The sequence below is a fragment of the Bison bison genome, unplaced genomic scaffold (assembly GCF_000754665.1).
Source record: "Bison bison bison isolate TAMUID 2011002044 unplaced genomic scaffold, Bison_UMD1.0 scf7180017864461, whole genome shotgun sequence".
Taxonomy (NCBI): domain Eukaryota; kingdom Metazoa; phylum Chordata; class Mammalia; order Artiodactyla; family Bovidae; genus Bison; species Bison bison.
In genome coordinates, this window is record NW_011495023.1 from 13,703,653 (window position 1) to 13,717,156 (window position 13,504).

At 44.0% G+C, this 13,504-nt stretch overlaps 1 protein-coding gene across 2 annotated transcripts in view; it reads right to left on the reverse strand.

Annotated features, from left to right (window-relative positions):
* The window catches only part of RSU1 (Ras suppressor protein 1), a 201,530-nt gene extending 188,501 nt beyond the window's left edge, over positions 1-13,029 (reverse strand). For both annotated transcript variants that reach the window (XM_010859972.1, XM_010859973.1), the window contains exons 1-2: positions 12,883-13,029; positions 12,532-12,643 (exon numbers count right to left, since the gene is read on the reverse strand). In XM_010859972.1, the coding sequence (XP_010858274.1) occupies positions 12,532-12,640 (109 nt within the window). In that variant the 5' untranslated portion in view covers positions 12,641-12,643; positions 12,883-13,029. The remainder of the gene's footprint in view (positions 1-12,531; positions 12,644-12,882) is intronic.
* Between the last annotated feature and the right edge of the window lie 475 nt (positions 13,030-13,504).

Here is a 13,504-nt window from a genome sequence, read left to right on the forward strand (position 1 = left end):
TCCTGCCCCCAATCCCTCCCAGCATCAGTCTTTCCCAATGAGTCAACTCTTTGCATGAGGTGGCCAAAGTACTGGAGTTTCAGCTTTAGCATCATTCCTTCCAAAGAAATCCCAGGGCTGATCTCCTTCAGAATGGACTGGTTGGATCTCCTTGCAGTCCAAGGGACTCTCAAGAGTCTTCTCCAACACCACACTTCAAAAGCATCAATTCTTCGGCACTCAGCCTTCTTCACAGTCCAACTCTCACATCCATACATGAACACAGGAAAAATCAGAGCCTTGACTAGACGAACCTTTGTTGGCAAAGTAAGGTCTCTGCTTTTGAATATGCTATCTATGTTCGTCATAACTTTCCTTCCAAGGAGTAAGCGTCTTTTAATTTCATGGCTGCAGTCACCATCTGCGGTGATTTTGGAGCCCCCCAAAATAAAGTCTGACACTGTTTCCATTGTTTCCCCATCTATTTCCCATGAAGTGATGGGACAGGATGCCATGATCTTAGTTTTCTGAATGTTGAGCTTTAAGCCAACTTTTTCACTCTCCACTTTCACTTTCATCCAGAGGCTTTTGAGTTCCTCTTCACTTCCTGCCAAAAGGGTGGTGTCATCTGCATATCTGAGGTTATTGATATTTCTCCCAGCAATCTTGATTCCAGCTTATTTCTTCCAGTCCAGCGTTTCTCATGATGTACTCTGCATATAAGTTAAATTAAAAAATGGGCCACGATTCATACTATATGCAAGTATCAAGTCACGGAGCACTACACCTGAAACAACTACTGTACATCAACTACATTTCAATAAAAAATAATAATTTAAAGCATAACAGAAAAGAAAACCTACACAAAATAGACCTCACTTAAAAAAAAAAAAATAGGCCAAAGACCTTAATAGACACCACAAGGAAGATAACCAGATGGCAAACAAATATATGAAAAGATTTTCCACATCACCTGCCATGAGAGAACTGCACACTGAAACAATGAGGTTCAGAGAGTCAATTCCTAGGGATTGATAGTAAGTCCAGGGTCCCCAAGGAGGAGAAAGGGGTCTGGGGCTCTCCAAGTGGAGACAGGGGTCTGGAATTCTCGAGGAGGAGAAAGGGACAAATTTTTTTTCCTTTACATTCTTTAGTCTTAGTCAATTACACAACTCAGTTTAAACTCTGTACTAGGGATTATACAACAACAATGTATCCTGCTGAAGGACAGTGTCTCCTTCCTGAAAACCCTCTGACTAATCCTGTTATCTTAGAATGTATATTATGGGAGTGGGTCTGGTAGGATCTTTCTATTGTTAAATTCTCATCTTGTTATCCTAAAATGTAAATTGTGGGAGTGGGTCTGGTAAAATTTTCACAAACTTGAGACATTCTTTTCATTCATTGTAATAACTAATTAAAAAGTATATAACTCCCTTGCTAACACTAGAGGGGGGGCACTCTCCATCCCCCTTCTGATGTCTGTGTCAGATGCTTTCTCTATCTCTTTTACACTTTAATAAAACTTTATTACACAAAAGCTCTGAGTGATCAAGCCTCGTCTCTGGCCCCGGATTGAATTCTTCTCTTCCAGAGGCCAAGAATCCCGGCATCTCTCGTGGTTCAGCAGCAACCTTTCAAGATACTGCTACAAGTCTATTAGGATGGCCAAAATCAAGAACACTGAGAACACCAAATATTGAGAAGGATGTGGAGCAACAGGAACTCTTATTCATGGCTGGGGGACGTATGAAATGGCTCAGCTACTTGGAAGTCCATGTGTTGGTTTCTTAGGACACCAAGCATATTCTTACCCTACAATCCAGCAGTCGTGCTCCTTCGCATTTACCGAAAGGAGTCAAAGAACATTCACACAAAAATCTGCACATGCATGTTTACAGCAGCTTTACTCAGACAAAACTGGAAAGCAGCCAAGATGTCCTTCAATAGGTGAAAGGATAAACGAAGTGTGGTGCATCTAGACAACGGAATTTTAGCCAATAATAAAAACATACAAGCCAGCAAGCCAAGAAAAGACACAGAAGAACCTGAAACGAGTATGACTAAGTCAAAGAAGTCTCTCTTTAAAGGTTATGTGCTATATGGCTTCAACTATGTCACGTTCTAGAAAATGCAAAACTACAGAGACATAAAATTTCAGTGATTGCCTGGGGTTCGGTGTCAGGTAAGTAGAAAGAGAACAGGGGAAAAGAAACCACAAAGGGTATGCAGGGCAGTGAAACTACTCCGTAAGACACTCAATCTGTTAAAAGCCACGAAGTGTCTATGTTTCTGCTTTGTAAATAGATTCATTTGTTCAATTTTTCTAGATTCCACACATATGCAGTAATAAACGACGTTTGTTTCTCTCTTCTGGCTTATTTCACTCCATCTCTAGGTCCATCCACATCTCTGCAAATGGCATGATTTCATTCTTTTTATGGCTGAATAATATTCCATTGCGTATATGTACCACATCTTCTTTATCTATTCCTCTGCTGATGGACACTTAGGTTGCTTCCATGTCCTGGGTATTGTAAGCAGTGCTGCAATGAACACTGGGGTGCACGAATCTTTTGGATTGTTTTCTCCAGGTATATACCCAGGAATAGGATTGCTGGGTCATATAGATGATTCACTTTGCTGTGCAGCAGAAACACCACACTGTAAAGCAACTATACTCTAATAAATTTTTTAAAGCTATCACGTGTTACAACACAGAGAGCAGACAACAATGTAAACTGTGAATTTTAGTTAGTAAATCAATGCTGCTTCATCAACTGTAACAAAAGTACCACTCCAATGCCAGATTTTAACAACAGGGGAAACTGGAGGTTTAATAACAGGGAAAACTATTGTAAAAAATGAAGTATGATTTTTTTTTGAAAAAAAAAAAAAGGAGGAGAATGGGGAGAGAACATGCATGAAACAACTGCTTCCAGCAATATCTTGGTGGAAATATCAGCATTGTTAATTGTGTATAATTGACCAGTTGTGTGTAAGGTACCAAAAACATAACTGTGAGATAGTCTAACATCATTAGAATCCTTGAGAATCAGGATTCTCCGAGTGGAAGAAAAGTAGAGACACAGCACTGAAGAAGTTCACTAAAAGCCCTGCAGTGTCATATTTGAATTGGACCCACCAGTAAAGTCTTTAGGTATTTTAATTTTTACATAGCGGACACAGGGGTGGGGAAGGAGATGGTGGGATGAATTGAGAGAGTGGCATTGACATATAATACACTATCATGTGTAGAACAGATAGCTGGTGGGAAGCTCCTGTACACCACAGGGGACTCAGCTTGGTGCTCTGTGGGTGACCTAGAGGGGTGGGACGGGATATATATATATGTATGTATGTATGTACATACGTACAAATATGGCTGATTCATTTCTAAGAAACCAACACATTATAAAGCAATTACACTCCAATAAAAAAGGAATGTTATTAAGCCTTTGCCAGTCATCTATGTTTCAAATATTTCCCCCATATTTGGGACTCTTGCTTACATTTTAAAGAGTGTCCAAGGGCACACCCCATGACCCAGTAAGTCCACCCCTAACCTGTAACCAACAGACAGGAACATGTGTGCGGACATGGCCACAGCAGCAGTACTGGTGCCAGCCCTAGCCTGGGAGCCACCCAAACATCCATCAGCAGCAGCACAGATGTGGGAACTTAGGCTGTCACACCCTGGATCTGTTAACCAGCATCATGACACAAATGAACCTCATGAATAAGATGCCGAGCATGAGAACCAAAGAGCGGAGATCGTACTGTAAGCCCTCCTTCCTTTGAATGATGCTGATCAACTGGCAAAGAAAATCTACACTGTCAAGAGTCAGGAGGTGCCGATCGCCTTCAGTTTCTTGGTTTGAAGATCTGTCAGGCTGTACGGTCAGGTGTGCAATTACCTACAGGAACACTCCGATAAAGGCATTTTGAAATGGACCTTTTTAAAAAACAATGTGTACGTGTCTGGGGAAGAAGTAGATTGCTGTTTCCTGAGCCCAGTCAGCTGGAGTGTGGGAAGGTCAGATTCCTGAATACATTCCTCGATGGATACGGAATCAGTAGCCCATACAGGTAGGGGAGGCGGCTTCCAGAGCCAGCAGGCACTCAGTGGACGCTTGCCGAATTAGTGGTTTCATCTTTGTATGTGCACCTGACTCTCGAAAATGTTAGTGACATCAGAGAGGCAAGAAAGCACGAGCTACAGCACAGCTTCGGAAGTCTGACTGCCTGGCTTCAAGTCTACTACTCATTAGTGTACTAATACTTAAACACTTATTACTGTACTGAAGCTCTGGGAATCTCTGGGTCCTCAGCTGCAAACTGGATAGTGAGAACAATGACGATGATGACGACAATCCTAATGGAGCTGTGGGGTTTAAGAGAAATAATCCAGGGACTTCCTGGTGATCCAGTAACTAAGACTCTTCTCTCCCAGTGCAGGCAGCCTGGGTATGATCCCTAGTCAGGGAATGAGATCCCACATGCTGCAACTAAGATCAAAGATCCTGTGTGTCTGGCAAAGACTCGGCATAGCCAAATAATATTAAAAAAAAAAAAAGAAATAATCTATATGCAGAGCTGCACACAATGCCCGGCATGTGGTAAGCAGTGTGTGCGTGTATGGATTAATACTCTCATGTATATAGCTTCAGTTACCTATTATTTTTATCCTTCTAGCAAAGAGTGTACAACTTGAAGAATACATAATAGGCTGCATAGGCATCTTTCACAAAGCCTGAAGATGGAAATATTCACAGCTGTAAAAAATCAACTGTCTTGTCTATGCAAACATTTGCCCAACAACCATTTGGATACTGAGGTTGCAAACTGTGTCACCAATTTCTGCACTGTGCTCTGAAAAACCAAGCGTCCAAGACCCCCTCCAGTTCACTACCTGGTCTGAGGTGTGCCTCTCATTAGCCCACTTTACGCTTAAGAACTGTTCTGAGTCTGGAGGCACCATTAACGCATACACACAGAAACATTAAGTGAAAAGGCTCTTGATGAATAACAGGTAAACTGCAACTACAGTTACCGTTTCATGCAACTCAGGTTTATTCTACTGTGATATATGAAGACAGAAAAAATGAATTAGCAAATAGTAAAAAAAAAAACAACAACTCATATGTGACTGTTAAGTCCAATTAAGAATAATAGCTTTTCACTAAAGCCTTAAGAAATTAGGAGGTTCAGAATTAACCCTGACCAGATAGAAACGAAGTTGCTTCTACCATTTTCTTCGACAGTTCAAGTCCTGCAGCAATGTGATAAACCTCAGTTTCCAAGCCGGAGGGTTGCAAGAATGATGCATTTTCTTGGCCTAGCACAGTGTTTGTTTTTTTTAATTGGAGGCTAACTGCCTTACAGTGTTGTGTTTCTGCTATACAACAAAGTGAATCAGCTCTAAGTACACGTATATCCCCTCCCTCGATGCTTTTTGTTTCTTAACGCCACCATCTATTTCTGGACTCTCTATTGCACTGGTCTACATGTCTGTTCTTATACCAATACGGTCCCTAGGTCAGTGTTTTTAAAGAATTCTGAAACTGACTGGCTTGAGGTGAGCCCCGCCAGTCCAGCTTAACCCTGGAAGCCATCATTCCTTAAGGCCTGAGCCACAGCACAAGATTACAGAACACAGCTGTTAGACACACCCAGGTGTGTGTAACGTGTGAGGCTGGGATTTTCTCAACCTTCTGTCTGCTCGCGTGTGAAACACATCCACACCAGAGGCTGATGTGAGAAGCACTCACGTGTGCACCACTCAGAACTTCCGATGCAGACGTGATGGGCTGATGGTGGCCCTTCAAAGTCCTCTGGTGAAGCCCTGACCCCAGGGATCTCAGAGTGAGACTGTATTTGGAGACAGAACTTTCAAAGTGTGATGAAGTAATGAAGCCACTAAGGCAGGCCGTAATCCAAGTTGAATGGCATCATCTCAGGCACAGGAAGTGGACACAGAGAGGGTCCAGGAACCCATGTCAGCAGAGGCCACGTGACACAAGACCGAAGGTGGCTGTCTGCAAAGGAGAAAGGCCTCAGAAGAAACCAACCCTGCCGACACTACCATCTGAGACTTCCGGCCTCCAAAACTATGAACAATCACCGTCTGTTGCTGAAGCTCCTTGGTCCGCGGTGTGCTATACGGTAGCCCTGTTGTTGCTGTTCTGTCGTGTTCAACTCTCTGTGACCCCATGGACTACAGCACACCGGGCTTCCCGGTCCTTCACTATCTCCCAGAGCTTGCTCAGACTCATGTCCATCGAGTCAGTGATGCCATCCAACCATCTCGTCCTCTGTCATCCCCTCCTCCTCCTGCCTTCAATCGTTCCCAGCATCAGGGTCTTTTCCAGTGAGCCGGCTCTTCGCATCAGGTGGCCAAAGTGTCCCTATGGTAGCCCTAGCAGACTAATAAGGCAGACGATGTTATGCCAACATTTATCTTTTGGGCTTTACCGATGCCTCAAATCCAAAACACTGTTTTACACTGTTTAGCATCACACACCAATGAAATCTGCCCAAAGGGGACCTGGCAAATTCCATTTCACCCCCATCTTTCACTGGGAAACATGCTGACTGATCATCAGCTCTCTGTCCAGAAGACTCTGTGCTGTCCGAGGAGACTCCAGGTCCACAAGGCAGTTCACAAGCCAGCATCAACGATGCTCTGGGCCAGACAGTTCATAACAAACTGTCTAGAGGTTTTTCAAACCGTGAGCTTCACAGATCAAGTGACATAAACGAAGGTATCTCCTGACCTGAAGAAAGAGACGTGATGAGGAGGGAGGAAGAGAGTGCCAGGTGGCAGTGGACACTGGGGCAGGAGAGGCTGTATTTAGTCTTCTGAGGGACCAGGAGCAAAATGCAGAGGCTCGGCACTGCCCCCTACTGGCCAGGCATGTGCTCTACATGGACTGCTCTTGCAACATTTTTATGCTCTTTGGCTGAAACAAATAAACCAACCTGTGCAGACTTGCTATTCAAAGAAGCAAGAACCTTTACCCAATGTAAAAATATCATCTCTAGCTTCTGCTCTATGATAGTGGATTTTGTTATATTGAGACTAGGTTTTCTTTAAACCAGGCTCATGTACATTTAGGGAAGGGAGAGACGGGATCTGGTTTTCAAGTACTATTCTTATCAATTCTAGCACTGGTTTTCACAACTAAGAGCTGGCTAGAAAGGCAAAGCAGTGGACGTTATGGTTTCTTATGGTGACAATCTACTTCAGATCTATTAAATAGCCTATAGTTTTCTTAGAAGAGCACGTATTAATTCATCACTGGATAATTTAGAGCATTAGTAAGGAAGAAAAGTCCCAGAGAGACTCAATTTACATACTGTCCATCATGGAAAGAAAATACACTCAATACTGGATGGCAAATAATATTTTAATTATTAACTGAAAAACTGCCAGTGGTTTTGATATCCACCTCTTAGGCTCAACAGACCCAAGCCCATCACCATCAAAATCCTGTGAAACGCCCTGCTGCCCCCTCAGCGACCCTTCAGTGCCTGTGGCCCTGCACTTGCCGTGTGTGGTCACTTATTTCGCTGCTGACTTGTCACGCTCTGTGACAAGTCATCTCTACCTCGCCTTTCCCGGGATTTGTAACAGTGAGACTAGCTGGGCGAGGCCCCCACTGAGAATCTCAGAAACTAAAGAGATATTGTTTTGCAGTTTTTACACCATCATACATAAAATACATTTTTACATACTAATAATAGAATCCCCCGGTAGTGCAGTGGTTAGGACTCCATGCTTCCACGGCCGGGGGCAGAGGTTCAATCCCCAGTCAGGGAACTAAGACCTGTATGCCAATGTATCAGACAAAATGTAAAAGTAAAAAATAAATAAAATTTAAATAGTCCTATCATGATGAAAATCCCCAACAGGCACCACATTCCTGGGTTAACAACTCCTTCAGATAACCAAGCCAGGATTACATCTGTTGATTCTTTTGTAGACTCCTTTAGAAAAACAATTCCCAAACAGGCGGTTGAAGTTTTTCTTTTAAAATTTATCTGAGAGATATTTAAGTCCTAGCTGGGGTGGAAAAAAAAAAAAAAAAACTTGATAAAAGTTTGACACCCAGAGCTCAATAAATGTGAAGAGATTAAAAAGTCACAAAAGTCTTAAAAGAAATGAAAAACAGTCTGTCTGGCTCCTGAGACTTCCAGGAAGCTGATTACAGAGCCCTTCAAGAGTAACTTTATCATCTGGGTGAAGAGTTGCTGCATGGGAGAGAGTTTCCTCATGAAATTTCTTTAATAAAAAGTACAAAACTATACCATTCCTCCTGGAAGCTTTAAGGAGAACGTGTGTGATTACATGCCATGTAGGAAAAAAAAAAAGGAAAAGAAATAAAATGAGGGACTCCCCTAGTAGTTAAGACTCTGTACTTCCACTGCAGGGGCTGAAGGTTCAATCCTTTGTCAGGCAACTAAGATCCCACATGCCACGTGGTGTGGCCATAAAAATAAAAGGTTTAAAAAAAAAAAAGAAAATGAGGGATCATTTCAGAGAAACAGTATATGGAAATCCCTGAAAATCCCTCCCAAAGGGCTAAAACACACCGGATTCCATTAAGCTGCACAGAAAACATCAAGACATAACCCACACAGATGGCTTACCTTGTCTACCTAACCCGGCTATTCTTGGTTCGGACCATCGACTGTGCTGGGACTGGTTATATCTGACGCTTACACACTCTCTCTGGACATTCGTACGAACAGTTAACAGCCACTGTGTACTCAGAACTGGGCTCGGTGCTAAGCACTTGACATGAAGCCATGCACTCAGGTCTAAACCAGTGCCACGTGGGGACTTGTGCTGTACTGTGCTAAGTCCCTTCAGTCGTGTCCAACTCCTTGCGACCCTATGAACTGTAGCCCCCCAGGCTCCTCTGTCCATGGCGATTCCCCAGGCAAGAATACTGGAGTGGGTGGCCATGCCCTCCTCCAGGGGGTCTTCTGACCTAGGGATCGAACCCTCATCTCTTACATCTCCTGCTCTGGCAGGCAGGTTCTTTACCACTAGCGCCACCTGTACTTATGTTTCCATCTAATGAGGAGGCACTCGAGGCTCAGAAAGGTTAAGTCGTTTCTCTAAACTAACACACTAATAAGATGGACAATCTAAACCCAGTCTATTTGGCTCCAAGGCCCCACTTGTAAGCACTGGACCATGTCTGCCTCTCAGGGTCAGATCTGACCATCCCCAGAACCCGGCTGGACTGACAGAAAACTCTAAAACCTGGCTGATGTCTGTCTCCAGCCTAGGAAGTTTTCTTATCAGAAAGCTTTTGGTACCTCAACTCCAAAGTTGCATCTTTGAAAGGCAACTTACTGCCTTGGAGCAAGGAAGTGCTGCGTTTATAAGACACAACTTTCCAAGCAGAAACAAAGCCTATTTCCTGTGCTTAGAATAAGTACACAACAGCCACTCTTAGATTCAAAGCTTAATTCCTGCCCTTAGAGAAACTAAAAGTAAAGATAACAAAGAGAGGGACTTCCCTGGTGGTCCAGTGGCTAAGACTCTGCACTTCCACTGCAGGGGGCATGGATTCGATTCATCAGGAAACTAAGATCCCGTATGCCACACAGTATGGCAAAAATAAATAAATAAAAACAATAACTAAAAAAAGATAATGAAGGGAAAGCTTGAGATACAATAACCATTCTCTGTCCATGGAAATAACCTGTTCCCTGGGTTCAATCTTGATACTAGCACATAAAACCTTGGGGACCTCCCCGGCAGTTCAGTGGTTAGGACTTGGCACTTTCACAGCTGTGCCTGGGTTGAATCCCTGGTCGGGGAAGTAAGATCCCACAAGCTGAACAGACAAAATAAATTAAAAAAAAATAATAAGCAAAAACCTCATGATTATAGTCAAAATTTTATAAGCAAAAGACTATGGGAATCCTTATAGTACAGCTAACGTGATCATGCCGAATATTTTAATATCTAAGACATTAAAGTACATGGAGTAAGCATTCTGTACACTATTGACCACTGAGCCCCAGTGGAGGGTGGGGTCCTGAAGGCATCCTGGGACCCTCCAGACTCCAGAAGTCAGGGAGTTTTTTGCAGAAAGCAGTCACTCCTTAGGTCTAGCCCACTCCAGAGGATGGAGGCGAAGTGTCCAAATTCACTGCCACTAAACTCCCCAAGAAGCACTCCTGCTCTTCCTGAAGTGACTTCTCCGGGAAAATGTTAACAATGACCTTGCTTTTCAGCACTTCATACTACACCGGAAGCAGCTTTTTCAGGAAGCAAGTGGCTATCTTTTCTTCTTCAATACAAGCCAAGGCTTCAAAGAGATAAAATAACTGAACTGGAATAGCTCCACCACTCTCCTGACTTACAAATATAACATAGAGAACCCTCTTCAAAGCTGAGGAGTACAAAGTTCCTCTAGTGAGAGCAACCTTTTTTCAAGCCCATGAGAGAGACATCCTGAGGAGCAGAGAGCTGTGAGGCCAAGGGCACAGCTGAGCCAGGCCTCCTGCTTGCGCCTCAGCATCTTTTTCTGATGCAGCCGTGTGCCCAATGACCACTGTGACCCTGCAGGGCAGGGGCAGTGAGGGGAAACATCGATGTTCCCAACCATCAGTTAAGCACCTGAGACCCCTGCTCTGTTGCTGTCACCAAGAAGCCACCACCACTGAGAAGTCAACACATTACAGGAGGCTGAGATGCTAACCTTCATGGCAGGTGTCTTCTGAAGGACTATCAAGTGTCAGTCACCTACAGTTTTCCATTCCCTGGCCTTCTGTAGAGATATATCAATGACACCAACCCTGATCTCTGTCCAAGGCACAAACCTGAAGCCATCTGAGACTGCAATCCCTGGTTTAAAGGAGAGAGTTGCAATAAAATGCCTGTTACAGGAAAATAACACTGAAAGCAATACAGTGTTTAAAGTACAGGGGCAGTTAGGGGGAAGGATGGGGAAAGAGATAGTTGGGGAGCCTGAGATTGGCCTGAATACTCTGCTATATTTAAAATGGGTAACCAAAAAGGACCTACTGTATAGCACAGGGAACTCTGCTCAATGTTACCTGGCAGCCTGGATGGGAGAGGAGTTTGGGGGAGAATGGATACATGTAAATGTATCATTGAGTTCCTTTGCTGTCCACCTGAAACTATCACAACATTATTAATTGGCTATGCTTCTTACAAAATAAAAACTTAAGGGCAGTACAAGGGCAGTGAAAGTGGAGGTGAGAGGAGCATTAGGAAGACAGCACAACAGCAGGAAGAAGAAACAAAAGCCTGAACTAAGTCAGAAGGAAAAAAAACGGAAAAAGATAATGAGTCAAGAAATGCTTATCATGTAACTTTCATGTGGAAAAAGAATGGAAAATGATTCAGAAATAATTTCCCATTAAAAAACCAAGTGACACATGAAAAGATGCCCAATATCACTAATTATTAGAGAAATGCAAACCAAAACCACAATGAGGTATCACCTCACACTGATCAGAATGACCATCATCAAAATGTCTAGAAACAAACAATAAATGCTGAAGAGGGTGTAGAGAAAAGGGAACCCTCCTACACGGCTAGTGGGAATGTAAACTGACAGAGGCACTACAGAGTACAGTATGGAGGGTCCTTAAAAAGCTAAAAATTGAGCTACCATATGATCCAGCAGTCCCACTCCTGGGCTTGTAACTGAAGAAAAACATGTTTCAAAAGGATACAATGTTCAGCACTGTGTATAATAGCCAGCACACGGAAGCAACCTAAATGTCCAATGACAGATGAATGGATAAAGATGTGATACAGATATACAATGGAATACTACTCTGCCATGAAAGAGAATGAAATAATGTAATTTGTGGTGACATGGATAGACACTGAGTGAAGTCAGAGAAAGACAAATATCATCTGATATCAATTTTATGCGGAATCTAAAAAAAAAAAAATGATACAAATGAACCTATTTACAAAAGAGTCACAGATGTAGAAAACTTCCCTAAGGGGGAAGAGGAGGAAAACTGGGAAATTGGGTTTGACATATACTCACTACTATGTATAAGACAACTAATAAGGACCTACTGTATAGCACAGAGAACTCTATTTAGTACTCTATAATGACTTATATGGGAACCGAATCTAAAAAAGGGTGGATGTATGTATCTGTATAACTGAATCACTTTGCGTACAGCAGAAACCAGCACATTATAAATCAGCTATGCTCCAATAAAAATTATTTAAAAAAAAAACACCAAGTGGCTATTTAGTAAACTGTGGAAAATCCACCCAAAAAACATCAATCAGCATGGACGAATGATGAGATCCAGCAGCTACAAGTTCGTGTAATTCTTAACCTTGCTCTCGTGCCTGTTTTCCAGCTGAGAGAACAAATCTGAGTGCAAGCTTTCTGAGCTAAGCCCTAGACAAATGCCCTTTACAAGCACCAGGTGGGGTGGAAACCATCAGAATGTCTCGAACTGCCACCAGCAGTTACTTGTTAAACTGATAAACCCACCCTCTCCGAGAGGAAGGCCCTCCGGAGAACTTACACAGGCCGTTGATGTCCAGCATGTTAGAGATGCCTCGGTCACTCATGTCCACTTCCGGCTGGTTCTTCTCCCGGCTCTCTTCCACCAACTTTTTCAGAGACTTGGACATGACCTGTACCAAACAATAACAAAGCACGTGGGCGACGGCCAGAAGGGTGCAAGGAGAGAAATGAGCGAGCCCCCAGCTGACACTCTCCAGTTTTCCCCAGGTGCTGGGAAGTGGGCAGCGGCGGGAAGGGTCTGGGAACAAGGATGGGGGTTGGGGAGCGAGGGACAGAGAAGTGGGGAGGGTCCAGCACCATTCCCGCCGCGGAGAGAAGCAAACACAACTGCAACCACACACACACTCACTGCGGAGGGCTGCACTTAACAGGCAGAAACTACAGACTTCTGCAGCGAGAGATGCGCTCGGTCGGTGCAAGACGAGCACCCAAACGAGGAACACGCCCTGTCCCGGCACTCCGCGCAGGCGCACAACGGACCGCTAACAACTCCAGGCCCCGCCCGCTTCAGGCCCTTCCCTAATTAGGAGAACTGCTTACTAGACGTGGCTCAGGGCGAGGCTCCGCCCATAAAAGAATGCGTGCCCTGCGGCTAGCCAATCATGTATGCTGTTCGGCCTGGAGACTCCGCCCCACCCGTGGTTAGTGCCCCGCCCCCCCAGATTAGGCTTCGGATCGGAGAGAAGCCGCCAGGTGCGCAGGCTCAATTTGTAAATGGAAGCCAGAGTGCTGTGGGCGGAACCAGGGAAGTTTGGGCCCGGGTTCAGGCTGTGTCAGGGACAAGTGACAAGTCAATAGTCTCTCAGTGTGTTACTTCTTTAACTTACTGGAAGTTGCTACCCTGAATCCTTTCCCCACAGTTGTACCTCCCGGTACATTTTGAGCTCCAGAAAGCAAGAATTATCTGATGGTCTGTGTGTCCCTGGCGTCCAGGTCGCAATCATGGAGCCTTGAGTCACAGGACAGGGAAT